General features: G+C 36.1%; 5 protein-coding genes and 1 long non-coding RNA gene across 7 annotated transcripts; 5 read left to right on the top strand and 1 right to left on the bottom strand.

Annotated features, from left to right (window-relative positions):
• Nucleotides 1-21: 21 nt before the first annotated feature.
• LOC126055453 (uncharacterized) lies at nucleotides 22-2225 on the bottom strand. The gene is made up of 4 exons (XM_049844687.2): nucleotides 1970-2225; nucleotides 1340-1525; nucleotides 615-789; nucleotides 22-288 (listed from the first exon to the last, which is right to left on the bottom strand). The coding sequence occupies exons 1-4, from the start codon at nucleotides 2054-2056 to the stop codon at nucleotides 110-112; spliced, it is 627 nt and encodes a 208-aa protein (XP_049700644.2). The 5' UTR covers nucleotides 2057-2225; the 3' UTR covers nucleotides 22-109.
• Nucleotides 2226-3620: 1395 nt separating this feature from the next.
• On the top strand, nucleotides 3621-5723 carry LOC126053487 (uncharacterized). The gene is made up of 4 exons (XM_049844130.2): nucleotides 3621-3917; nucleotides 4459-4644; nucleotides 4974-5148; nucleotides 5515-5723. The coding sequence occupies exons 1-4, from the start codon at nucleotides 3831-3833 to the stop codon at nucleotides 5706-5708; spliced, it is 642 nt and encodes a 213-aa protein (XP_049700087.2). The 5' UTR covers nucleotides 3621-3830; the 3' UTR covers nucleotides 5709-5723.
• A 1294-nt stretch (nucleotides 5724-7017) lies between these two features.
• On the top strand, nucleotides 7018-7868 carry LOC135117977 (uncharacterized). The gene is made up of 2 exons (XR_010277281.1): nucleotides 7018-7429; nucleotides 7474-7868. It is a non-coding gene; the product is annotated as an uncharacterized LOC135117977 (long non-coding RNA).
• Nucleotides 7869-8647: 779 nt separating this feature from the next.
• Nucleotides 8648-11626, top strand: LOC110372198 (uncharacterized). Its single transcript, XM_064038613.1, has 4 exons — nucleotides 8648-8982; nucleotides 9619-9807; nucleotides 10647-10821; nucleotides 11300-11626. The coding sequence occupies exons 1-4, from the start codon at nucleotides 8896-8898 to the stop codon at nucleotides 11515-11517; spliced, it is 669 nt and encodes a 222-aa protein (XP_063894683.1). The 5' UTR covers nucleotides 8648-8895; the 3' UTR covers nucleotides 11518-11626.
• A 159-nt stretch (nucleotides 11627-11785) lies between these two features.
• LOC110372132 (uncharacterized) lies at nucleotides 11786-15934 on the top strand. 2 transcript variants are annotated; one of them, XM_064038495.1, is made up of 5 exons: nucleotides 11786-12208; nucleotides 12333-12429; nucleotides 12919-13074; nucleotides 13602-13779; nucleotides 14042-15934. In XM_064038495.1, the coding sequence occupies exons 2-5, from the start codon at nucleotides 12349-12351 to the stop codon at nucleotides 14161-14163; spliced, it is 537 nt and encodes a 178-aa protein (XP_063894565.1). In that variant the 5' UTR covers nucleotides 11786-12208; nucleotides 12333-12348; the 3' UTR covers nucleotides 14164-15934. The 2 variants fall into 2 exon arrangements, with proteins under 2 accessions (XP_063894565.1, XP_063894564.1); XM_064038494.1 differs by lacking the exon at nucleotides 11786-12208 and having other exon boundaries at nucleotides 12215-12429.
• Nucleotides 15935-23911: 7977 nt separating this feature from the next.
• Nucleotides 23912-26199, top strand: LOC126055454 (uncharacterized). Its single transcript, XM_064038614.1, has 4 exons — nucleotides 23912-24274; nucleotides 24501-24668; nucleotides 25074-25230; nucleotides 25743-26199. The coding sequence occupies exons 1-4, from the start codon at nucleotides 24194-24196 to the stop codon at nucleotides 25910-25912; spliced, it is 576 nt and encodes a 191-aa protein (XP_063894684.1). The 5' UTR covers nucleotides 23912-24193; the 3' UTR covers nucleotides 25913-26199.
• The last annotated feature ends 890 nt before the right edge of the window (nucleotides 26200-27089 follow it).

Genomic DNA, 27089 nt, shown 5'->3' on the forward strand with positions numbered 1-27089 from the left:
AAATACATCAAAATGGTTGTATTGGCTTTTATTTCAAACATAATATCATTATTCAAAATCCCCATCAAACACATGACGATTACAATCATAAGACTACTAATTACTTCTACTAACAAAATCCCTTTCCATTTAAAATATCTTCTGGATCCATTTCACCTATAGCTACTTCTTCTGCACATTTCATGGTACAAGCGGCTTCAGCGGCATTGTTCACAAATTCAAACCCACAGTTGTTACTTAGCTTGATGATCTCACTTCTCAGAAGCAGAAGCAAGTATGATTGTACCACTGGAAAACAAACAGAATTACGATAAGTAGGACTTATATCTAATTACCATTAACGGGTGTAAATGGGACGAGGTGATAAAGGGAAGAAATACCGTCGAAAGTGGAAACCAAGACTAATACTGAATTAAAAGCTAGGCAAATTTTTCTTGAGTCAGATGACTCTCCGAGAGACTCATTTTGCAGTTAAGCAAGAGTTGACTAACAAAACTAAAATATATGTATAACCGCTTATTTTTAACCCTGATGTCCAAATGACCCCAAAATATGTGCCACAGCCAAGGAATATGTGCCATATTTATGTAGTCGCATATAATTTATTATCTTACCTAGAACTACGAAAAATACAGAAAAGGTAATTAGCAAGCTTTCCAGTGAAATGATAGTCATTCCTCGTGATGCCCAATTAACTATACGCACACTGCCCACTATAATCGTGAACAGTGTTACAATCCATATTCCCATGCTGTAGTAATAGAATGCTCTAATCGGCTTCACTTCTTTCTGAAAAAGAAGACATTCTTATTAATTTTACAATCACCAAAATTATATTGAACCCAATAGAGGAGGGATGGCTGATAAAAAGGTGAAGAAAAACATCTTGAGGAAACCTGGACTATGTAGTCTGAAATCACCAACCCGCATTGAGCCAGCGTGGTGATTAGCGCTCAATCCTTCTCCGTGTGAGGGGAGGCCGCAGCCCAGCAGTGGGATGATAAAAAGGATGTAACAGAACAATAGAGGGACGGTTGACTCAAGTCCAGTTTGATCCCCTGAACTGTTTCCAAAGAGTTTGGAACCTCAGAAGATCATGGGAATATTTTTCCAATGCTCCTGTATTAAGCAGTTGGCAATCATAATAAGACGCTGGATGCACGTCGCCTCCAACAGGTATCTGTGGAGATCTAAGGGGGAGGCCTATGTTCAGCGGTGGACGTCCTATGGCTGAGATGATGATGATGATGATGATGAATCATAATACGCTGAGATTCGAAGCCAATTAGTGGAACTGGTAATTTGATACCAAACCGAATATTATGCGATCAAACCTTACCTTATGTCCTCCAACAATGAACATTATAGTGATCAAAAAATCCGGTACAAAAAGAAGAAGTATAGCACTCATTATAGCAAGATCGATTTTGACCATCGTCACATCACTTATTTCATTTTCTGAAAATACCATAATTAAGCTTATTACTTGGTATAACATCAACGATATTAATAGTGCGTCTGCTATCTGAAATAGGAAATAGACCAATAATTAGATAATGCCGATAACCTAAATGATTGGAGTAGATCTGCGTAGTTCTCTTTATTATTTTAAGTACAAGAACAATGGCGTAGTCATCTACCATGACTTTGTAGCCAACAGCCTTCTTTTCATACAGACATAGTCAGATCTATTAAAATTCTAACCATAGTCTACTTTATCTGATTATATCTTACATACTACAGCTTGAATATGACAGAGGGGTAGGCTGATAGGAACTTGCATTGGTGTCTTAGAATTGACGACCATAAAGAATTGAGATTTATCAATGGATTTATGAGATATTTAAGTAAGTTCAAAGCCATCAAGAAGTACGGGCTGAATCGGAAAGTTTAAAAAGTACTGATTATAAATTCACGAAAAGAGTTTCAGAAAATGTCTTCTTAGAACATGCAACATAAGGCTACTCACCATTTTAAAATAACCCCATGCAAGCAATCCATATCGTAATGGTAAACAGAAACAACATCTAGTACACTGTGGAATTTCACCCCTCATTTTGGCCTTCACTGAATATTCCTCGCATTTAATATTCCTGTAGATTTTCTTCCCAAAAACTTTTGTAAATCACTGCAGTAATATTGAACTTGAACAAAATTAATTATCAGAGACCAGTAATACTGATGAGCTGTTAATCAGAGTCTTGTTTGTAGTAAAATGACATTCTTGGATAATAACACTAATGTTTATATACTAACTAATGTATGTATACTTACTTCATTATCAATTTCTAAAGCGCCAGTCAGTATTAATGATTCCAAACGCCTTTATCTCACAACCGCGAAGCAAGGAAAGATGAGCGGAGATGCCATAATGCAGGTAGGTCAGCCCCGGCGGCTGCGGGTTGTTCGAAAGAGATACCGCGGCCCTGATACATAAAAGGCCTACGACGGAACATGACGGTTTTTAGTCAGTAAGAGTCTGGCACTCCCTCGCCGCTGCTAACCCACAGCGGGAGCGGTCATTTGATGATTTTTACAACGTCACCCTTGAACCACATATTGGCGAGATTTTCCGTTATGAAATCTCCGCTAGTCATTTTGTTCTCCATGCTCATAACTTATGGCAATAATCATGTCAACATCCTGGGGAAATACAAAGAATGAGTAATCGTTGTTTGAAAGAGCAGCCGCGATCCTTTTTTCTGGGATGGGATATTATCAAATGACCCCTTCCGCTGTGGGTCCATTGGGAGAGAGTATGAGACTTTTTAAATGAATACTCACCATTTAAATAACTAAACTTTTACGGAAATCAACAATGCTCACCATTGTTCTTTTTGGAGCTGTTCTGACCTCGGTTGTTATGAGAGACAATAGGTACTATACGGATTAAAAAGCACCTAAATAAGTATATATATTTCAAAATTAGATTAAATAGTAGGTATGTTATTGACCTTCCTGTCTTAATGAGTACGGTAAGCAATCATAATTAACACTATTTCGTAGATACAATTACCATTATGAACTTACTGAAAAAAGCAGTTATCTATTATTACAGGTAAGTAAAAAAAAATGTGTTCATGAAAGCTGCAACGAATTTACTGAATTGAAAGTGAATAAGATGGACAGTGTCAGCCTAGCGGAACTTCAATTGACTGGTCACCAAGAACTTACCGGACTGGGCATCCGTAATGTAACCCGAAAAATTAAATCAAATTGAAGATGTACGGCTGATATGTAGGTACCTATGTAGGTGTAACAAGTCACATTCATAGGACGAATATATGAGTAAAGTATCCAACAATAACATGAACATTTTTTGCGCCCCTCATGCAAGATATGTAGAGTGAAAATTACATCGAAACTACGATGTGTAGACGTAAAGAAATTGAGGATTGATATAATTATGATTATAACGAAAGTTACAAATGTTAAAGATTTTTTTAATCTCTTCTATAGTTAATTCCACACGGTTAAAGTGAAACTAGTCTAGAAATTAAAATAACTCCAAAGTCTGTACAAAACTGCGACACTAGTCGGAAGTTTTAAAGATTACCTAAGTACCGGGTTATTATCAATACAGCAGTCTTGTACTCATTACTACAGAGACCATGATAGATATGAGGTCAGGTCACTATAAACACTGTTAGCAACCGTAGCTTCCATTTACATATCATCATTACTACAATTAACAACGCTTATTTGGGTGCCAAAAAACAAACACTTTAATTCACAATTTGGCTAATTAAAAGGTGTAGTAAAAAGTGAAAATATAGTACGTAGAAGTGCCAAAAGAACGCTTTGAGTGTCTGAAAGTTTTGAAGATAAACATGAAAGGAGAAATACCAGTGTGTACAAGATGTTGTTTCTGTTTCCCGCTACGACGAGGTTTGCTCGCATGGGGATATATAAAATTGGTAAGTTTGCTTTCTGGTTTTGTTTACAAAGATCTAAACACTCATATGTCGGAATAGACTGTTAGAAGTGGTTTAAAGAAGAGCCTTAACTTAGTATATGAAGCACACTGTTTTAGGCACATTTACAGCTATGTTTTTATTAGGCAATATGAGGGATTAGTTTCACAACGTAGACTATCGTCCCCCGTGACGGACGCAAGAATGATTCATTAAAGCCGCAGCGACCAGCTAATTAACATCCCGCTAGACTAACCCTATTTTCTTATTCCCTTGTGGTTAGGTCATATCAGGCTACATAATGTTTTGAACTACTTTCTAGTCGAATGTCTAATTTACTGTCATTACATATTAGTTTATTTCTGCACGCCATTAGAGGCTTCAGTTTTTTTTCAATGAGTTTAGGAAAAGCTATAGAAATTGAAGTATTGTTTGAATCGAAATATTATATAGATAGTTTACTTACATAATTGGGAACCTACTTTTGACATGCTCTTTACATACCTACTTACTAACCTCTTACATCTTTGTTTTCTTGTTTCAGATAGTTGACACATTACACATAGCATTTGTTTCAGACAGTTTGTTGGAAACTATACTGTACAGGTTAGATGGCAGCAATAAGCCTACCAGCTTACTATATACGGAAATAACTATAGCACTCGTACTGCTTGGCCTGTTTCTAACAGATTTTGTGGCCACCACTGTATTCGTCGTTGGGGGACACATGGTAATTTCTTAAATATTTTTACAAATAGACTTTATTATTTTATTCTAGGAACTTCACTAAGAATGAAGTTTGGATAAATAGAAAATTTGTATGAATAGACAGAGAAGAAGACCAAAGAAAATATATAGGGATTATCTGAAGATGACTATGAATGGCAGGTAGATGTTGATAGCATTAAACGTTATAATATTAGAGCGAATATAATTTGAAACGGGGCAAGAAGAGGAAGTTTAAAGTTGTAAGATTTCAAACCTCAGATGCACATGAAAGCATAGATTTTATTGTTCAAGATTTCGAAAAAATATTCACATTAAATAATTTTCTTGCAGAAAAACGTAAGGCTGATAAGAGTGTTCTACATCTTCTGCATCGCGGTGTTTGTGTCAACAATATTGTTGTTAGCATTGTGTTTCTCTCTGACGGTCTCAGACATATCAGTGGAAACCTTATCACATGAATGGATCAATCTCGTGCTGAGCTACTCAGCTGGTTTCGCTATTTTGGGTAAGTTTTTGGTCTGAACTATAACACCTTTGGTTTTAACTATGATTTTTGCTCGCCTGGCAGTACTTAAATAATCACATTAAACTAATCTATACTAATATAATAAAGGGGAAACATTGTTTGTACCCGAAACTACTGAACCAGTTTGAAAAATTATTTTACCGTTGGAAAGCTAAACTTCCCAAGTAACATAACCTACTTATATATATTTTAGTAGTTTCTAAGGGACGCAAATGAAACCGCGGCAAAACGCCTAGTATTACATACACTAAGCAGAATAGCCTCGGCAAGTTGATAGTTCAAAGCCACAACATTGCATATAGTGAATTACGTACCTACTCAAGTAAAATTTTCCCTTACTTTCAGTTATTCAATGCTACTTCATAATGTTGCTGAGGAGTGAGATCATAAAGCTAAGTAAGAACTGTCAGTTCAGTTTTGTGAATCACGCAGCCGAAGCCGCTTGTAGCATGAAATGTGGAGATGTGGAAACAATAGAGGTTACTCAAAGTGAGAAAGACGAACAAAATGCACCCAGAAATCTGTCTGAAGCAATATAATGACTGAAAGTTACATTTATGAACTTAGACTTTAACTTAAGTTGATTAGTGAATGAGGATAGCATTGTAAGTGTTATGTTAAATAATAAGTAAACTTTTTTATAGTCTGAAGGTTTTTTATTTTAAGAAAGACACAGTGTAGTAACACTTATTTGATTGACATGTTGAGTAGAATAATTTTTAAGTGTAAATATGATTAATAAAAATAAAGGAATGTCGAATAGTTAGAAACAAAAAATTGAACATTATAAAAATAGATATTTAGGCTGCTTGATGACCGCATGACGATAGGTAATGTGACGCTACTCAGTACGTCATCTGACGTCATCAACACACAATACATAATGTAGATCGGCAAATAGTGGCATTGTGTGTTGCAATAATGCCGTTGAAAATTGAATCTTTTTTTCACGATATCGTGATCTTTGAAGACATTATGTCATGATAGATTCAATGCAGGTAGACTGACGACGTATGGTGTACCTACCTAATAATAATGGCATCCACGGCTGATTTCGGCCACGGCGTGTCCATTTCGACCGCGCGGCCACCTCATCATTTTTGATGAAACTTTGCCAGGAATTAGTAGTAATTTGTTACTTTTCACTCCTCTTTTCCTGAATTTGTTACAAAAAAAACCAAGACGCTATGACAAAGAACAGTTGGCCGCTAGTACCGCCACTTGCCGTAGTCATCGCCCGTGATTACTCAGAAACTATACAATGCAGATAGACGAATGATACATCAAAAGAAAGGTCTTTATTTGTTAAATTTGTTACAAAAATAAAAAAGGTCAAAACGTAGATATACTAAAAGTTATGCAATGTTAAGTTTTCAGGTTATGAGTAGGTAAGTATATCACCGTAGGCACCAAATTAATAGAGGCTAATGTGTATAGAAAATTAGTCTTTAATTTGTTACAGCGAAAAAAGACAAAAAAATACTAGAAAGCAGGTTCAATAATATGTTAGAGTCGATTTAAGTTGGCCGCGCGGACGGCAATATGCCTAAAATACAATTTCGTTTTTCTCGTTATTAAAAGTAGGTTTTAGCTTAATTAAAGTACTAGTCGATGGGTAACGTAACCTAGTTTGAATAAATATAGCGAATTTAACTGCAGCATTCGTATTTTAGGAGATATTTACAAAAACACAGTGGTATGAAACTGTATGAGAGTAGGGTGTCCATGCATTTTCACATATTCGAAATTTTCGTTATTCACGTCTTATTTTTTTAGGGAGAGTGCATACTTTATAAAAATCAAAGTCACAAATAGATTTCTTTATTTACAATCAACACATCAAGCAAATCAAGTAATAAAAGACAACCAGATAAATATAAAATCTTCATAAACTAACATAATATTTATAAATTCTGTGTCACATATTTTCGTGTCAGTTAGACACGAAAATATGTGACACAGAATGTAGACATATTTTCTTAGAGGTACTTATTTCAATTTTAAAAGAATTGTCGTCGTAACAAAAATATTTATTGTTATTTAAAAAATGACATTTATAGTGGCCTATTTTTGTGCCTGGTATAAATTCTATAGTACCAACTAAGAAATAATAATTATCCTTAATGCTACGAGTAATCGGCAATTCAGTGAGTAAAACTGAGTCTGCAGCTCCGTTTAAATCAAATGTTATGATCTCGCCTAGCTTAAGTTCACCTTTCAACTCTGTGTCACATTTTTGACACATTGTGTTAACACAAAGGCAAACAATTTATTTGTTTGCCTTTGTGTTGATTGTAAAAAAAGAAATTTTAATCTATTTGTGACTTTGATTTTTATAAAGTATGCACTCTCCCTAAAAAAATAAGACGTGAATAACGAAAATTTCGAATATGTGAAAATGCATGGACACCCTACTCTCATACAGTTTCATACCACTGTGTTTTTGTAAATATCTCCTAAAATACGAATGCTGCAGTTAAATTCGCTATATTTATTCAAACTAGGTTACGTTACCCATCGACTAGTACTTTAATTAAGCTAAAACCTACTTTTAATAACGAGAAAAACGAAATTGTATTTTAGGCATATTGCCGTCCGCGCGGCCAACTAAAATCGACTCTAACATATTATTGAACCTGCTTTCTAGTATTTTTTTGTCTTTTTTCGCTGTAACAAATTAAAGACTAATTTTCTATACACATTAGCCTCTATTAATTTGGTGCCTACGGTGATATACTTACCTACTCATAACCTGAAAACTTAACATTGCATAACTTTTTGTATATCTACGTTTTGACCTTTTTTATTTTTGTAACAAATTTAACAAATTAAGACCTTTCTTTTGATGTATCATTCGTCTATCTGCATTGTATAGTTTCTGAGTAATCACGGGCGATGACTACGGCAAGTGGCGGTTCTAGCGGCCAACTATTCTTTGTCATAGCAGCTTAGTTTTTTTTGTAACAAATTCAGGAAAAGAGGAGTGAAAAGTAACAAATTACTACTAATTCCTGGCAAAGTTTCATCAAAAATTATGAGGTGGCCGCGCGGTCGAAATGGACACGCCACGGCGGCTGTTGGAGATATTATAGTGAACGAGCATTTGCGCAGACACAGATGCACTCCCTATTCCTTCACTCTCATAACCCGATGGGATGGCAATTTGACACGACCGGTAAGAGATCAGGCGTACCTATGTAGATAATGGCCCTAACAATTGCAAAAACTACGTACATAGGTACACTTTGAGCGTCAGAATTTTGGAGTGTTTTCGACAATGTCCTTTTTTAAAGCATTGGCACCTTGTGAATTTTGCGTTAATTCCTGTTGAAAAGCCATTTCCTGTTCATTCAAATTAAAGAACATTTCATTGGAAGGGTACCGGCATAAAAAAACCCGTCTGCAATTTATCTTTTCCCGCAGTGCGTAGGCACTTGATAACTGTGCATACGACAGATAGATATAAAGGTTAGGTCATTATAATTGTTTACGTTTGTAATCCAGTTGTCATTTTATTAGTTTGATCAACGCAACCCACAACAGATGTTGTGTCCGGAAATTCAGATACGATTTCGTTGTCACTATTGTTTTATTGAAATTCTGTATTCATGACTGAAAATTCAATTTAGAAGTGCACTGAAGTCTCGTAGCTCGTGTCGGAATAAAGCGAATGTGTATAGTGGTACATATTGGATTGTGAGGTACCTGTAAGTGCTGGATATCAACATGAAAGGAGAACTCCCAGTGTGTACAAGATGTTGCTTCTGTTTTCCACTGCGAAGGGGTCTGCTCGCGTGGGGATACATAAAACTAGTAAGTATTTTATTCAACCTCTTTTAGTAATAAGTATATCTGTTACAAAACCAAGGGGAGTTGAGTGGGCGTAGCCACTCTCATTTTCGGCCTTCGGTGAATACCTGTCGGTGGAGCCAAGAGTGAAAAGAAACGTGGCGTTATCTGGCCTGCCAGCCCACAGTTGCAGGACTCTCCTACTCAAAGGTTATGCCAGGTGCCAATGATCAGTAAATAATGAAACTTCGACATACCGTCTTTACCTTCCATCCAGTACACACGCCCCATTCTCTGCCATGATTTGAGCTAAGTAGGTACTAGATTTTAAACTGGAACCGTTAAACAGGTTCAGAAATTCATGTAGACTTTTTAATAACTCCGAGGAAGAGCCGTTTGTTTTGATCAATGACCGCAAATGGCGCAAGGTTGCATCTAGACAGTATGGTATCTTCATAGGTTCTCAGTCCCTTTGAAAAGCTTAGCTTTACATTTGGATAGGTGCATCAGATGTACCCTCATGAAATTACTGAATGAAGGTCATGCTCTCGGGTAAAACCGCAGGATACATAGCTAAATAGGAAATAGTCAATAGATTACAACTACTCCCTGTAAGTACTTCATGTTTGTATTGTTCTAATGCTTCTGTTTCCGTTTCAGATAGCTGACTTTATATTCATACTGATGATGCTGTACATAGTCCTCATTATGATCTTGTTAATCAGAGCTTTTACCGATGGAAGCTTTTGGGCGATGATGTGTTCAGAAGTTATTATGGGATCAATTGGAATTCTTATATGTTTAGTAGATATTGCGATTACCATCGTGTTCATCGTCGGAGGACATACGGTGAGGTTTGATTCAATTTGTTTGTATTTAAATTTAAAGTCCAGCTTTCCTCAAGATCTTTCCTAGTCGCCTTACCTGAACGCGAATACGTACTTACACCTCTTCTTTCCTAACAGGTCAATACTTTGCCCACAACCACTTATTAATTGGTGTTTGCGTCAAGTATAAGACACTATAAGGAAAAAGAGTTGAAGCATAGGTACCGTAAGCAATCTCTTGCACTTTCAAAAAACTTTAATAAAGGAGACTTGATGATAACAAGAGTGAAACAAAATAGTAGATAGTAAGGTTACTCCCGGTTTCACATCGTCGAGTTCCTAAGTGGAACACAATAGGAGTTCCCGTCCCATTGTGCCTATGTTACGGCTAAAGCCCTAAATGCGGCTACACCTAGGTTTAACTGGCTACAACAAGAAGTCACCGGAAAACTTAGTTGCATCCTCCTATCTTTGGTAGGAACTACTTATGTAGGTACAACCCCTATGTACCTACTCGATTATATACACTACCTATTGTGTGCCCTTAAGATTATTATTTCCCAATACACTTCGATATGTACTAATCCTATGTATTAAATCATAAAAAAAACAATAGCAACTTCAGCTTTATAACTTTTATGTACTACCCTGGTGTCAAAGCTAGATCTCTCGTAGGTACTGTCAACATAATTATATGCATCCAATTTTAGGCTGTTGTTGTCCCACTTAGAGCCCTTGGCTGGCAACGCCCATGCACCTAGCTATAGCCGGGTAAATCCTGTTGTAACCGCACTCAGCCTTTAGCCGTAACACCTTTAATAAATGACCTATATCTACTTAATAATAAAACCTTGTTTTCAGAAAAATGTGAAGCTGATACGGGTATTCTACATCCACAGCTTGGTGGTATGCGTGGTGTCAGCCATCTTGTGTATATTCACCATCCTTGCGCCGATATTAGCTTTTTTCTATACCATAGATGTACGACACGTCGAAACTCTGGTGATGAGTGTTGTAACTTCTTTGGGTATTTTGGGTAAGCATTTAAATTAATTTCGTTCATATAGTTGACCGCAACAAAGTTGGGCAAAAGGCTCGAAATAGGATGAGGATGATGATTGTTTTCTCAATTCACTGGTTCATGTAGCTAAGCACATACGTATCGGCTCCTTGGGCTTGTAAGAATTGAATGAATTCCTATTTCCCCTCAAAAGGAACCCCAAACCCTAATCTCATTATCAAAGAGCCAAGTGATAGGTATGTGTATGTACCTATATTATTATTATGTAGGTAACTATTATTTTGTCGTCTTAAATTATTCAGAAGTTTTCAGTTTTCTTAAATCAATAATTTATTTACAATGCCTTTTATGTATAGTGTAGGTAAGATCCAGATTAGATACCACATAAGGTTTATTTTCTCACTGGACTATGAAACCGTAATATTGATTAACCTGAGTAATTAGTAGGTAACCTAGTTGCGTAGAAAGAATTCCAAACTTTGTCTTTTTTCAGCGATACAATGCTACTTCGTACTTCTTCTAAGAAGTGAGATCATAAAACTGAATAGCAACTGCGAGTTCAGGTTTGTGAACAACGCGGCTGAAGCTGAATGTACCATGAAAATCAGAGATGACGTACCGGAAGAACCCATGGCAGAACCTATTTTGGAAAAGGCTAACGAATCTGATGATGAAACTGTAAGCACTAAACAGTTGGTTGAATCGGTCTAAAAGGATACCTACCAACTGTGAGCTGTTCACACATACTTAGAATCGTGTACGTACCTATTGTAAGACATTATAATTTATTGAGTTATTATATATACCTATTACCTAACAATATATGGAGTTTTATTGACTTACCTTAAAAAATGAACCCCATTATTATATCGTAAGATTGCTTTACAGTGATCAAAGCAGTGATCGTAACTAGGAACGTGATAACAGCTGCTGAATACTGACACTGACACATTTGACACTTGATTGTTGTTGAGAATGTCAGATATGTATGCGTTTGTTTTGATTTTTAATTTTTACCGCGCGCAATGTATCATATTTAAATTAATATAACTCAAAGAGAATTTCATAAGATGGAACCGATAAGTTTCTACTATTTATGTAACCACCCTCGAGCCATCGTTTTTAAATAGTATGCCTATCTAAAGTGAAAAATATCCACCACCCAGTGATAAGATCTCATACAGGTTTTTCTACTTATTCAAATAAAGAAATACAAGTTTTTAAAATTCATGAGTAACTTTTATTGTAAATACTACGTACGAAGTATCAGTAATTATGTGTTTTGTTTATAAGGATAATAATATCGAAATAACTCAGCTCGCCTGTTGATCAGATGCTATTTATAGAATTATATAAATGCACGGCAGTCACGAAGTACGAAGTCACTGTTTGTCGCAAGTAGGTGCGTACAAAAAAAAATGTATATATAATTAAGCTTCTCACTGAAGGATATTATTTCAAGATGAATATTTGTGTACTTTGAGTAAAGCAGATTATATTTGAACAAAGAGTTCTTCACACATAAGGTTGACATTTGGCACTATGGATTGGCCTGTTTGGAAAAAATGCTGCTTCTGTATCCCCCTACGCTATGGTTTGCTAACATGGGGATATTTAAAACTGGTGAGTTATTTTGTGATTTTTTCTATGATATTAAATATTAATAATTGCAATAGTCAATGTTTGTAAGGTTATGTGTAGCAATATTATTGTTTGTTGCTTAAACTTATCTAGAAGGCAAGGATTGATTGATAGCTTAGTAAGGCAGTTTAATGTAATACAATTAGGGCATGGTTTATATGAATAAATTTTATAAGCAGCCTGTAAAGTAGATATAGGTACCCACAAATAAGCATTATCCTGATTTTTCCCCATTATTTAGATGAGTAAAATTATTTTTATTCACTTAGCAGTGTACATATACCTAATTTTTGTGTCATTGTTTAAAATAAGACAATATTTAAGTCATACATTTTTAACTTAATAATATGGTTAATAAACAATTAAATATTGCTGTAAATAGCAATAATTATGTAAATACTTATTTCAATTAATAAAATAGAACCTTATGCAAAAAAGTAAGTTTTTAAATGAGGTGTGTTCTCTTTACAGATATCAGCCAGCATAGTATTGAGTTTCTTCATATTTATTTTAGTAGGTCTTGCAGACTTTATTAGAAATGATACTTTAGTAATAGTTATTCCAATTATTGCTATAATGGTCACAGACATTGGACTGCACATTTTATGCATTGTCGGAGCACATAAGGTAAGACAAAAGAAGGTTTGTACTGTGGTTCCTCTGGATAAGAACAAACTTAACTTTAAACCGGTTTGTGGTACCCATAACCAGCCTTTTTATCGTCCCACTGCTGGGCACAGGCCTCCTCTCACACAGAGAAGGATTGAGCATTAATCACCACGCTTGCTCAATGCGGTACCCATTAGAGGTCTAAATTCAATTGATTGATTGAGCACTGTCAGGTCACTGGGTGCACCCACTTAAAAGTAGTAGAAACTCGTGATGATTTAATTTATAAAATATTTTGTGAATAATATATGGAACAACAAAAAAGTATATTAGTTTATGTTTTGAAAACTTTCAAACAAACAACATTTGAATTCAAGCTAGGCAAGTTTAGTTCCTGATGTATGTATGGAAAAGTATGAGCAATAGTTTTCACTTGTTTGCTGCAAACACTGCCCGTAGGACTTGCTCGGAAAACCTGCTAGTGTGAAAGATAAACTCAACAAATAGTGTTCATGTACCAATTTAAAATTTCTTTTTGTTTTCAGAAAAATGTAAGGCTATTAGAAGTTTATTACTGCTATGCTTGGTTCATGTGGGCGGGGACGATCATCATGTTTGCTGTATGCACAATTTTGCTAGTTCTCATCTTTTCCGGTCATGGTGAAAGTGGTGTTAAGTCATTATACTTGACCATGGATATCTTGGGATTTTTACTTGGTATTGGTAAGCACATTTATATTGAGTGACAGATTTACATCATCTATTTACCATCCATCGTAGAATTTGTTTGGGGGCGGCAACCTATTGGTGAAAAATGCATGATGATAATTCAATCAGTATTTTTCACGCGCTGGTGAAAGCTAGTTCATAAAAAATAGTACCTACATAGATGTGAATGTCCAAAAGAATGATTTACACTTTGCACCAAAATGGCAAATAGTTCAAAATGGTCAAAAAATCTAATCTTTGCAATTTTTCATTACAGTAATACACACATTCCTCTTGATTTCACTGAGGAGTGAAATGATCAAACTCAGGAGCAATTGTCCATACAGGTTCGTGAAGAATGATGGAGAACCTGAAGGTTTTATTACCAGTGACAAATAAGGAAGAAGTGTCTATAGACGAATATACAAATAACAAGTACAGTCAACTTCACGTCAATGGTAACAGTTTTATAGGAAAATCGTACTTATTACTATTGAGTTAAGGTGCATGACAGTTACCACTGATGTGCAGTCTACTGTACCTATGATAAGGAAACAGTTGAATTGAAAGAAAGTGATATTTTGGTTTAATTTAAAGTGTTTATGCCTTTTTATTAGAACGTGGGAAATGGCAATAAGCTTCGCCATCTACCTAGCCTTTTCCCAACTATGTTGAGGCCCTAATAAATAATTAAGGTAGGAGTACCAGTGTTTTACATGGAGCCTCTGCCTATCTGACCTCCTCAACACAATTACCTGGACGACACGATACCCCTTGGTAAAAGTGGTTGTCAGTGTCTGGTTTTTGACTACCATTAACGACTGCCAAAAGATATACTCAAATGACAGCCGGGTCCCAGTAATAGATTGTGCCTTATGATAAGATGGTCATCCATTGAACCATCCACGCTAAGCGTTGCTTAACCTTATAATCGATGGATTGACTTGGCCACAAGCTCTTCCACTTGACAATATTAACAGTTATATGCAATTTAAACATGTAAAAAATTATGATTAAGGATAAAATATAATATTAGAAAGTTGCCTAAAAACAAGAGTGGTTCAATTTATTTTTGTATGGTCGGCAATAAAAGTCCATCCATGATTTTGTCAACTAAAATACCTGGTAGGTGTACAAGGTGTACTTAAATCTTCCACCATAACTGGCATGTTACGACTACAAAACAAACCCTGGATATTAAGGAATTACAACATCGTGATTATTTGTTTGCTAAGTTAGTAATTTTTTTTGCCATAATAGGTACAAATATTGATTGTTTTTGAGAGCTTTTTATGTATATTTTTTAGAAGGTATATAAGTCAAAGTTAGCTTTCACACTAGTGGAATTTCAGCTTATATTCTCCATCGAGTAATAAATAAACAATTGACAATCGGCTAAAAAGATGACACTAGGAACCACGTGGCCGTTACTGGCCGCGCGTATACGCGCGTCAAAATCCGCTAGTGTGAAAGGGCTCCTAAGTCTTATCTATAAATATCTTAAGCTCTTGTTCTCATATACCTAATGCTTTGTAGTCACAAAGCATTAGGTATGCAGTCGCATACAATGAGGGTTTTCTAAAATGGCGTCCACGAGGTGGCAGCACCGAGTCGTCAGGTCCAGATAACTGTCAAAGTGCTTATCTTTACTATGAATAGTGAACGATTTTAGTGTTTTTTTTTATTATTTTATAATTAAAGCACTGCATTATTGTTTTACTATTGCGGTTGAGTAAATAAAAAAAACTAAATCATATTGTGTTAACAAATTTTTCAATAAGCTTTTCCTTAGTACCTGTGACTTTTGCACCCTCTCTCTTAGCTCAATTTTTAGTTCGGAAACCTTATTCTGACCGTAGTCCATAATAAAATCAATAACACTTCCAATATAACAGAATTTCAATAAACAATAAGTTCGGACCCTACAATTCCATACTATTTGACAGCTGTTTGGACCAGACGCATACGTGGCGCCACCCTGTGGCAGAAAAAATTGAGAAGACCCTCATTTTCATATTTGTACTTTTAAAAGCTTATGCTATTAAGCTACATAGTTGGTGATAAAAATAAGATTAAGTGAGATTATTTATTGTAAATCTAAACACTGTTTAGTATTTATGTACAATTTACTACTACAATAAATTGTACGACATAAGTGCCTCAATGTGAATTGTTGTTTCTTTTCCTTCAATTATTTTTTAACTTCCTTGTCACCATTGTCTTGGAACATATTTACGCATTTTTCCACTTACGTAGCTTAGTGCCTATCCATCCATTTTCCTTCTTCCTATATTCTATCGAACCTTGTGCCCAGGATATTTCAAACAGGGTCTTTCAGGCTCAGGTCAAAGCAGGCTTATACATTAGTTTTCTTTGGTAGGAATCTTTTCGCTGCAACGCTTTTCAATCAATACCGCTTAGGGTGCCTCCACCACTTGTAGCGTCTAGGCTCATAGTACCGACGCAGTGGTAATGAATTGAAAAACCCTTGCTACTTAAGGAAGGATGCATCTACCTACCCACCCGCGTGCTCTTGTCACTTGCGCATGATAACTTGCACATGACACCGTGTAAGTTCGGGTACTGAATTTTCAACACATCCATTTTTAAATATCGGTTTAGCCGGCATTAACTATCTATGAAATTATTTTGAAGTAAATACTCTAGGGTATAATAGGTGGTACCTACCTTTTTATAAAATAAATGAAAATATGCGTGTGTGACGCGTTCTTTAATCAAATCCACATCAGTAAACCTCTATTCAGGTAGGTCTGCCTAAGTTTTTGGTGTCGTCTTCCAGACCTTATACAGATGCAGCTGAGCCAGTAGCGGCGTAAGGGGGGGGCGGAGGGGGCGGTCCGCCCCGGGTGCCACATCTCGAGGGGTGCCATCTTGGTCGACACATATCTGCACGACCAGGATGGCGCGGGCAGAAGGGACAAGTCACTAAGGGTGACATTCTGATCTGCGAAGCCTAGGTTCACTACCATTTACTGTTTCATTTTATTTATATTCAAATTTTAGACAAAACTACGACAGGTGCATGCGCGAAACATCGAGGCAGTCACCCCTCTCAGTCCGACTGTCACCCCTCTCTTATATTTTTGCCTTATCTGATTACTTAAATTAATTCCTTAAAGTTAGAAAAAAAATCCGCTCGCTTCGCTCGCGGTTCCTTCTTCATTTCTGTTTCGATCTGCCCTTGCTTTTTGAGTCCTCGATCTAACAAAAATGTAAACACCGAAGTAGCAAAAACAACTGACGCTCGCTTCAGTCACGGTTTCTTTTTATTTGTGCTTAATTCAGAGTTAAATCAGAGTCCTCAAAAATAACAATTTAAAAATTCCCTTTACAGTGGTTATTTTTAAGTTGTTTAGGCGCTATTTGTGAGCGGAGGTGGAGGACTTTTGTGTCCCACATCTCAAACAATTTTGAGCTCGCTACGCTCGCAGCTGCTTCACTTTCCGTGTTTTTTTCTCAAGCTTGTTTGAGTACCTACTTTTGTGTTCCAAAACTCAAAAATTTCGCGCTCGCTGCGCTCGCGCCTTACTCTTTATAGTAGTTTTCTCTCCTTTCTTTAGATATCTTTTTGCGTCCCAAAAATAAAAGATTTCGCGCTCGCTACGCTCGCGACTTCTTCACTATCAGTGGCGGATTTACAAATTTGCCGCTAGTAGGCCATTCAATTTTTTGCCGCCCCTAATGATTGTGAACTTAATGATATTTCTGTCAGTTACTAGATTATTTTTGCAACCCACTATGTACAGTCACGAGCAATAACATGGAAACGCCCTTAAAATTTAAATTCATGTAGTGACATAAAATCGCAAAAATAAGTATGCTAACTGTGTCCAAAAAATATGTAAACGTTAAATTGTATCAAAATTAACTACACATTTTTATCAAATTTACGTTAACAACAGATTTCTAAAAAAAATATTAAGTTTTAGTTACAAAATAATGAACCCAAGGAAAGGACCATGAGTCAAATTGGGCTCATTGTCCAACAGAGTTATAGCATATGCCGTTGTGAAGGTTTTTGTTTGTACTAAAATTTTTACTATGGGCACTACCTTCAATTCCATGGCAAAAAAAAGATATGCACCTTAACAGGTTTTGTAGAAAAAGAATTGTTAGGATTCGTAGTGCGCTTGGATGTTCATGACATAAAACCTAATTCGCAGGATTTGATTATGCTAGGATTATGGGACCACCTTCATCACCAGGTCAGGGTCTGATGATGGAAACCCTGAGAAATCGAGGGCAACTTTCAAAAATTGTAGGCGTGCATAGGTTAAAAACTTGACAATGAGGGGTACGTTTGATAACACTATGCAACAGTGAAGGTTTGGAGCTGACCTGATGATGGAGACCGGAGAAGGTCGAGGGAACTCGACAACTGAATATGTAAACTACCTCGTGTTTGGGCTTATATTATTCGTATTGATGAGAACTTTCCACAAATGCGGATAGTGACAACTATGCTTGTCACTGAAAAGCCAAAAACAAAAAACTTTTTACAAAAAAATAAAACCGACTCCCAAAAACACTGAAAAGCAAAAAAAAAACTATTCTTAGGTGCATCGGCATAGAAGTCGGTGGCATATAAACTCAGGAACATCCATAGGAGACATCAGGAGACTCCATCTCTAGCATAAAGAAGAAATCGTCCACGGACTGTCCTCGGTATCTATATAACGAAACTAAGGCACACACAATTTAATCCACCGGCAGGATATTTAGACGACATTATTATTGGTATTGATTGAAATGTTAACAAAAATAATTTTAACTGTTAGCAGTTGTTTTATTTTTTATGTATACATTAAACCTGGAATTAAAACTAGTTAAAGGTGTTCAATAACAAAACCTACAATGCCGTAACAGCACTACTTTTTGCAGAATATTAGTTTACTTATGGTCGGAGAAAAATATTTATAGCAAAATAACCCAACGGATTCTTCGCAAAAATGAGTTTAAATCTTTATATTTAGTGATTTACAAGTGTATTCAAAGTGGTCTCATCTCTGTTGGTGGGTGAGCCCAGGCTTCATACATTTTTGCCCATGGTCCTTTCAATAATATGTTTAGGGTAGGGTGGTAGCCATTGAACCACCAAAAGTTTGGAGATCTCTAGCGCGCTCGTTTTTACAGTCTAAGAAAATATTTTTGTCTCAAATGATAGGTTATTTAATAAGCTGCCAAATTGTGTTGAAATAAGTGGAAAACATTTGCTGTTGCCTAATTTATACATGTTTTTTTAAAACATGAGAAATGGTTCATAGCGTACTCCTAGGGGTACACAAAGAACCGGGGGGGTGGTACTAAATGAACCATGTGGTACACAATGAATCACGGTAATATAAAAAAAAAACATTATTATTTGTTTTAAAGAAAAATAAATACACTATTTACAACTTTTTATAATTATTAAGTTTCGAGTTATACATACATACGTATAAGAACCAACAAATCAGCCTTAAAACTTAATTTTTAACAATAATTATGAACATCTTAAAAGTTACGCACAAACTCTTTCCGGGAAAAAAGAAAAAACATTTTTTACTTGTATATTTATATTAATTAAAATGCTCTTAGCATTATAAAGTCGACGTGTTTTTATCACATTCAGACTTATGTTTTTTTATTGTCCAAATCACAAATTGTAACAATCAACATTTCTTTATGCTGTCTTCATGTTGGGTAGTAAAAAATTTACTTGCATCATAATGGGGCTCTAGTCTACAAGACGGATTGTTCCTGTACCTTGTTTGTGACATATCTTCGCACAAACACTACGTCTGTCGCAATACTGGATAGAGAAGGTTGCAGTTTTTGCTGCTTTTCGAATGCTTAATCCCGACAAGTGTTTTTTCTATACCTCTTTGTGAAGCTTCCGCGGTGTGATATCCTTTTTTACGTGCTTTCCTCCCTACCGTGTTTCGCCCCATGCTGAAATAGACGAATAATGGTAATTAATTATAGGTACTCACATTAACACTTAGAGGTTAACTGTCTAATAATACTTCCCACCTCATCATATATCATACAAAGCACTAAGATGTGGTACACAATACACAATGAACCGTGGTTCATTGCTTACCCAGGATAAATGGCTCACAGCGTACCCACCCCCTCTTAGGAAATGTTAGGTCATGTTTTATACAAAAACCGTTGAGAATTAATTCCAAAAAATAGTCTCAGATAAGCCTAATGATCTACATTACACATGCAATTCACACATAGTTAAGTAAGAGTTAGATTATTAAAGTAACAACAAAAAGAAACTCACCTTTTTTTGTCGTTTTTGCTTGAGTAGAAGACTAAAACGCGGCTCACAGGTGAGTATATCGCGACAGACCCACGGCGAATAGACCAAACTTCTTGACGTGGCAAGGGAGTCTCGACATAATTTTTGCGCGAGCTAGCAACGTTAGGTATGGCCGGTAGGTACTATGGTTCATAGTGTACACGCGGTTCATTGGCTACCACCCTACCCTACAGTAAACCAGTTTGCCAGTGACTTCGATGTTGAAGGAGTTCTAATATCTAATCGTACTGGCTGTTACAGTATTTATTTTTATATTTCAAATATTTTCATATGTCACTTGACTTGTCAAATTTCTCTCAATAAAATTTTCCCTTTACATAATAACTCTTGAAAGAGTTCCGTGTGAAAGAGGCTGAGCTAGATATATTAATTGTAATACATATATAAATTTAAAATGAACAACGTGCCTTATCGTATTTCTACATATGACAAACACAAAATTATTGTTCTTAAAGAACAGGGACTTTCCGTAACAGACATTGCAAATGAATTGGGAATTACGGTGAGTTTGCATTTATTGTTGTTGTGTTTTAAACATCTATGTATAGGGTGCCACACGTTGCGCAGTCATTAGAACAATTTACTTAGATGCCTTTTTTTTTTCAGCGAAAAACCGTGTATTTGTGGCTCAAGCGGTGGGAAGATAACGGCGACGTTGTTAGTTTTAAAAGTAGTGGTCGTCCACGAAAAACAGTCAGTAACGGATTTGTGAGAATTCAGGACATTTCATCTTCGCATTGCGTATCAACTTCGACAATTCGACGTCGCCTACGCACAGCTGGCCTACGTCACAGAGTTCCGGCGCGAAAACCACTATTATCTGCACGACACAAGGAACAGAGACTACAATTTGCTCGAGAATACCTAAACTACGACTTCAGCAGAGCCATTTTTTCTGATGAAAAAGTGTTTGTTTCATCTGCTGATGGACGTTTATCTTTATGGCGGCCTAATAACACTCGTTATTTAGAAAGGAACATATTGCTATCTAGAAGAAGTGGCCGGATAAGCTTCGGCGTTTGGGGCTGGATGTCAGCCAGTGGACCTGGTGAATTGGCAGAGATTAGTGGACGAATGAATAGCGAGCAATATACCAGTATTTTAGACGAAGTTTTACTTCCTAGTCTGAACGTTTACTTTCCTGAACTGATGCCTATTGATTTTGTGCAGGATAATTCAGGTGTCCATAATTCCCGATTCACTCAAGCCTGGTTCAGTCGCAACCGGAATTTCGTGAATTCGTTGCCGTGGCCACCTAAAAGCCCTGACCTCAACCCTATAGAGAATTTGTGGGGGCTGATGGTCCAAGAGTGGGACAGCAACCAAGCGAGAACCAGAGAAGCTTTGGTCAGACACGTCCATGAGATATGGGATAGTTTTAGAGGCAATAATGTATGTTACAATATGGTTTCGTCAATGCAGGAAAGGCTGCAAGATGTTATAAACGCTGAAGGGGGCTACACAAGATTTTAGTTAATTTAAGGCCCATTTTCACCGACACGATGATACTACGACGATACGACGATATTATTATATTTGATTGGCTTAATTAATAATAATCATTCCGTTTGGTAACGAATTACAAGACTGATTTTGTATACCTTTGTTTTATTGTAGTAACCAACCCTTATATATTTATAAAACTGTAATTATTACAGAAAAAAGTAGGTATACACTTTCAATATCATTTTAATGTATCCATAACAATTCCTATAATATGTATACAACTGGCATTTCATGTGTATATGTTATAGAAATTGTCATGGATAATTCAAAATTACATTTTAAGTGTAAACTTTTTAGTGATTTTGTATCGTTTATATTACTATGAAACCAATGTATACCCAGTTTTGATACAGTATTACATGTAGATAATTTAGAAAAAAATATAGAACACATACTTTTTGAATGGTGGAATTTGAGATATTTTAGAAAATGTGACAATGTATATATATTATTGCTCGTGACTGTACCGAAGAGTTTAATGTTGACCTAACAAGTTTATCTGACAGCGACTTTAAAGCGTAAAACCTCTGTAACTTTTAAACGGCTCAATTGATTTTCATAAAACATGTATTGTCTAAGAACACTCGCCCGTAAAACACATGTAATACAAAAAAAAGTAAATTGAAATCGGTTCATTCGTTCGGGTACTATGATCAGTGGCGTACGCCGCATCGGGTGGCACCCGGGGCGGACTACCTATTGAGCACCCCCCAAAAAAAAACGACACTATATAATCACGGACTAAAATTGTAATTGAAGTACTTAAAAATCGTGTAGAAATCATTCATGGTGCTTTTTGCTAGGTTTAACATAAAGAAACCGGAGTCATACCACAGCACAGTTATAAAGCGCTAGCTAGTTTTATAAAAACCAGTGTCAAGTAAAAAAGCCGCGAGCGCAGCGAGCGCAAAATTTTTACGTTTTAGAACAGTAAAGTACCAAAGGAGTTTATAAAACCGGCCTAAAGTGAAAAAGTCGCGAGCGCAGCGAGCGTGAAATTTTTTAGTTTTGGGACGCAAACATACCCAAACAAGTGTGAAAAAAAACCACTGCAAAGAGAAGCAGCCGCGAGCGTAGCGAGCTCGAAATTTGTGATTTTTGGGACGCAATGATATCTAAAGAAATCAGAAAAAAGTAACTGTCAAGTGAAAGGCGAAATCTTTGAGTCTTGGAACACAAAAGTACTCAAACAAGTTTGAAAAAAAACAGTGTTAAGTGAAAAAGTTGCGAGCGCAGCGAGCGCGAAATTTTTTGAGTTTTGGGATACAAAAGCGAAATTATTTGGGACACAAAAGTCCTTCACCTCCTGAACAGCGTAGAGCGTCAGTTGTTTTTGCTACTTCGGTGCTTTAAGTTTCTGTTTCTGATTGGACTCAAAGAGCGCAGAATAAATCAGAAATGATGAAGGAACCGCGAGCGAAGCGAGCGGATCTTTCAAATTAGTTTTATTTAAACGCTATTGGAATATTTTAAAATTCATGATCACATAAACCTAAGCATATATTACAGTGCGTTTATTAATCTTTATTTATATATGAATTGTGTACTCGTATAATTATCAAAAAAAAAACTGCAAAAAAATTAGCAAAATTTGCCGCCCCTCTAAATCTGCCGCTCTAGGCACTGACCTACTTGGCCTATTGGTAAATCCGCCACTGTTCACTATGCCCTGCTTTCTTCAAACTTGTTTGGGTACTTTTGTGTTCCAAAACTCAAAAATTTCGCGCTCGCTATGCTCGCGGATTAATTTACCGTTTTCTTTTTACTTGGGTTCTTTTGTGTCCTAAATCTCGAAAATTTCAGGGCTCACTGTAGGATTTTTTTTACGTGATTATATACTGTCGTTTTTTTTGAGGGGGGTGCTTAATAAGTAGTCCGCCCCGGGTGCCACCCGATGCTACGCCGCCACTGAGCTGAGCTTGCATGGAGAGGATATCTTATTAACATTACCAAATGTAATTTATCTCTTTTACTCCGTATAAGAAAACTAGAAGCGGTAAATATTGCATACCTTCTGAAAGGTACCTACATTCAAATGAAATAACCTACCTAGAAGTTTACGAAGTAGGCCACGAATAAAAACTATAAGTAGGTACTAGGAACATAATTTGCTGAGAGGTAAGTAAAGGATTTGTTTTAAATATGACAACAATAATAGTTGATTTAATGTGGAATCTAAATTAAAACAATGACGACACTTCAGCAACTATTAAATATACATACCTACCTACTCATTATATATAGATGAAGGTAGGACTTCCAGTTAATATTCATAAGACGACTCATTTTATCATCGATTTATTTAGAAGTGGGTACTTGACAAACAAATGTGCACAGACAATCGTAATCGCACACTTCGTGAACTAATATAGTTTTCATTACATTTTAACGACTACGTGCCTACTAGTTAAAAAGCCTACGTTGCTAAATATAAATTAGTATTAAATTAATAAGTAAGTTCAAGAGTCCATAATTATTTGTAACTAATTTGCTTTAATAACTACTTATCCTAAGATTGTATGGATATTGTAGTTCTACAGGTACAGTGAGGTTGAAATTAGGCTTGTAATTGTCGGTCTTTAAAATTTGATCATGGATCTGCCAGTTTTATCAGAATGCTGCTTCTGTTTGCCGCTACGATTTGGATTGCTGGTATGGGGATATATCAAATTGGTGAGTAGGTACATTTTCTTAATATCTTTGTATTTCTTTGGCTAGTACCTAAATGTATCCATTTTGGTCCTTGCTTAGTCATCATGAAGGCACACTGTGATATAAAAACTACATGGTTATCAGTTCAGAAGTTTCGATGCCTTTAGGGAGAACAAACCATAAAATTCAACTCTTTATTGTATGTATTGGTGTGGTTTACCTCCTTAAAGACTTTTTAAAATTCCAGACCATTTCCAGCATAACGGCTTTAATACTGCTGTTAGCATTGGAAGAGAAGATTGTGAGGATGGGTGATGATCGTGATTATTTGGAGATATATGTCCTGGCACTAGTGCTGGTCACTGTTGCGATTAATCTCGCTTTGGACACCCTCTTCGTTGTTGGTGGTCATAAGGTGAGTCATTGAAGTCATCGAGAAGTTATGACGAGTTCTCAACTACATAATAATATATCACGACTATCTAAAGTATCTACCTACTAGCGGATTTTGTTGCATTTTTCTTCATAGGTACCGCGCGGTAAAAATTTTCACGCGGTATAAATTGTTTGTACTAACGGTTGTCAATTATTTGTTGTCGCTCGTATACCTACACGCGACACAACCCATTGGGCCCGCGCAAGAAAATTGGCTGGTGTGTGTGATAGCGTTCTTAGTAGGTAACGTTGGGATTAACCATCCCCAGTTAAGACCCTTAGGCTTTTTCCACCTCTTCTATGATTAGCGCAGTATTCAAGCAAAGAGTTTTCAGGTAACACCAGAGGTCAGTGACCCTAATATCCATCAACGTTTTGTTTTCAGAAAAACGTGAAACTGCTGCAGATCTACTACATCTACCACATAGTGTTGTGGGTTCTGACCCTGATATCCCTGATAGTCATGGGCTTCGTCATGATGAAGGGAATCCATGGACGCATAGTGCTGCAAATCAACTTTTTCAACATATTTCTTAGTAGCGGTACGTATTACAATATTTTTTGATTCTACTAACATAGGTAATATGTTCCTACTATACCTACCTACGTAGGTAGGTCCTCAATTTTAAATTTAATTAAGTTATAGATTGTAAAGTGTATGCTATGGTAGTAGACAATTCATGGATTGGTCGCCCATTTCCCAGAACGTTAGGGTGCGTCTACACGTCTATTGCAACACATGTGCGGGGTACCTACCTATACCTATGCATTTTAAAATCATGCGGGTCCAGCGACTTGAGCATTACCTGCGCGCGGGTCACTTGCGCATGTTAACTTGCATCGTCTAGCTAGGCGCACCCTTAGTCGTCCTGATGATGACTAATGATGGAAGAATATTTTTCTTTTGTTTTATTATTTAGTTAGGCATAATTATCCATATTAGGTACTTGAGGGTGTTTCAAATAAGGAACAAGGATAGGCGCGGCCACAGAGTAAGACATTGCAACTAATATAAAGTTTCTAGACGCCCTATTCTTCTTTTTTTCATTTCCAGTACTGCAATCCTACTTCTTGCTTCTGCTGAGGAGTCAGATCATGAAACTGAAAACCAACATCGACTTCCAATACTTGAACAGTACTGCTGAAACAGGACCTAAGTGCACCATGCAATATGGCACAGCTATTTACGCGTTGGAGGGCTCACAAGATGTTTATAATGTGTGAAAAATATAAGTAAGAAAAGTAGCAGATGGAAAAGTACGAAGATTATGTCGATAAGCTTATTTAATTCTTGTAAGTAAAATAAATCAACGCTGGCGTTTTTAGTAATTTTGTAGATCATGGTGTAAAAAAATACTAATAACCCTCTTATCGCTTTTGAAGAACTGGGGGTTTATTTTTATATAAACATTTTCTTACTTGCTAAATAAACTGTTAAAAACAAGAAGAAAAATAGTAACATTAATTTAACCAGTAGTAAAATTAGGTATCTAAAACCTTTAAATGCATTTCTTCATCAATTTATTTATTGTACCGTTTATTATTTTTCAAGATTAATAAATGGTTCCATAATAAGTTTTATTTTTTTAAGGCGTTTTGTATTTATGTACCTATACCGATCTCTTACCTAACAGCGTTTTAGTTTAATTGGACCTACCTACATAGGTCAAAAAAGTTCGCAACGCAATTAGTTTATCAATCATTTAATACCTCTATAGCTAGCAATTTTTCTGTTTGATTAAAAAAATAACAGTGAGTGAAACAATTTATTTATGTTCTGCTGATAAAAACATTGTCATGTGTCTACCTACAGTTATGGTTTCGGGTCAAAGGCCATTATTGGTTGAAAATATTATGCGAATTTCGCTTTTTATCACTACCTAAATGATGAAAAAACACATAAGCAAGTTGAAATTATCTACTTATAGGAAAACAAAAATATTCCTTATGTTCATCTTTTTCGTCTCTCTAGACGAAACTAAGTACCTAATTAGTAATTAGGTAGCTAAATATTAATTACAAAAGACGAAAAGAAAAAGACTGAAATACTTAAATCTTACTAGACTTAACTTTATGAATAAGCCGCCCCTCGAGTAATTAAATATTCCAATACCACATTAAACCACCGATTTAAATAAATACTTAGTTCAGAAGTTCTTACAAAAGCCTAGCACACAAACACCACTTTACCCACTTTTACATAGGAAACTGACTTTTAAAATCAAATCAATTTACAAAGATTTCTCACTCTATTCATCATCCTCCTGCCCTTATTCCAATTTTATTTGGGGTCGGCGCAGCAATTTTTCTCCTTCCATACTCTTCTATCTGCAGTATCATCTCACAAGTTCTTTCTTATCATATCAACTTTCACACAATCCAGTCATCGTTTCTTCTTACC

The sequence above is a fragment of the Helicoverpa armigera genome, chromosome 16, assembly GCF_030705265.1.
Source record: "Helicoverpa armigera isolate CAAS_96S chromosome 16, ASM3070526v1, whole genome shotgun sequence".
NCBI lineage: Eukaryota > Metazoa > Arthropoda > Insecta > Lepidoptera > Noctuidae > Helicoverpa > Helicoverpa armigera.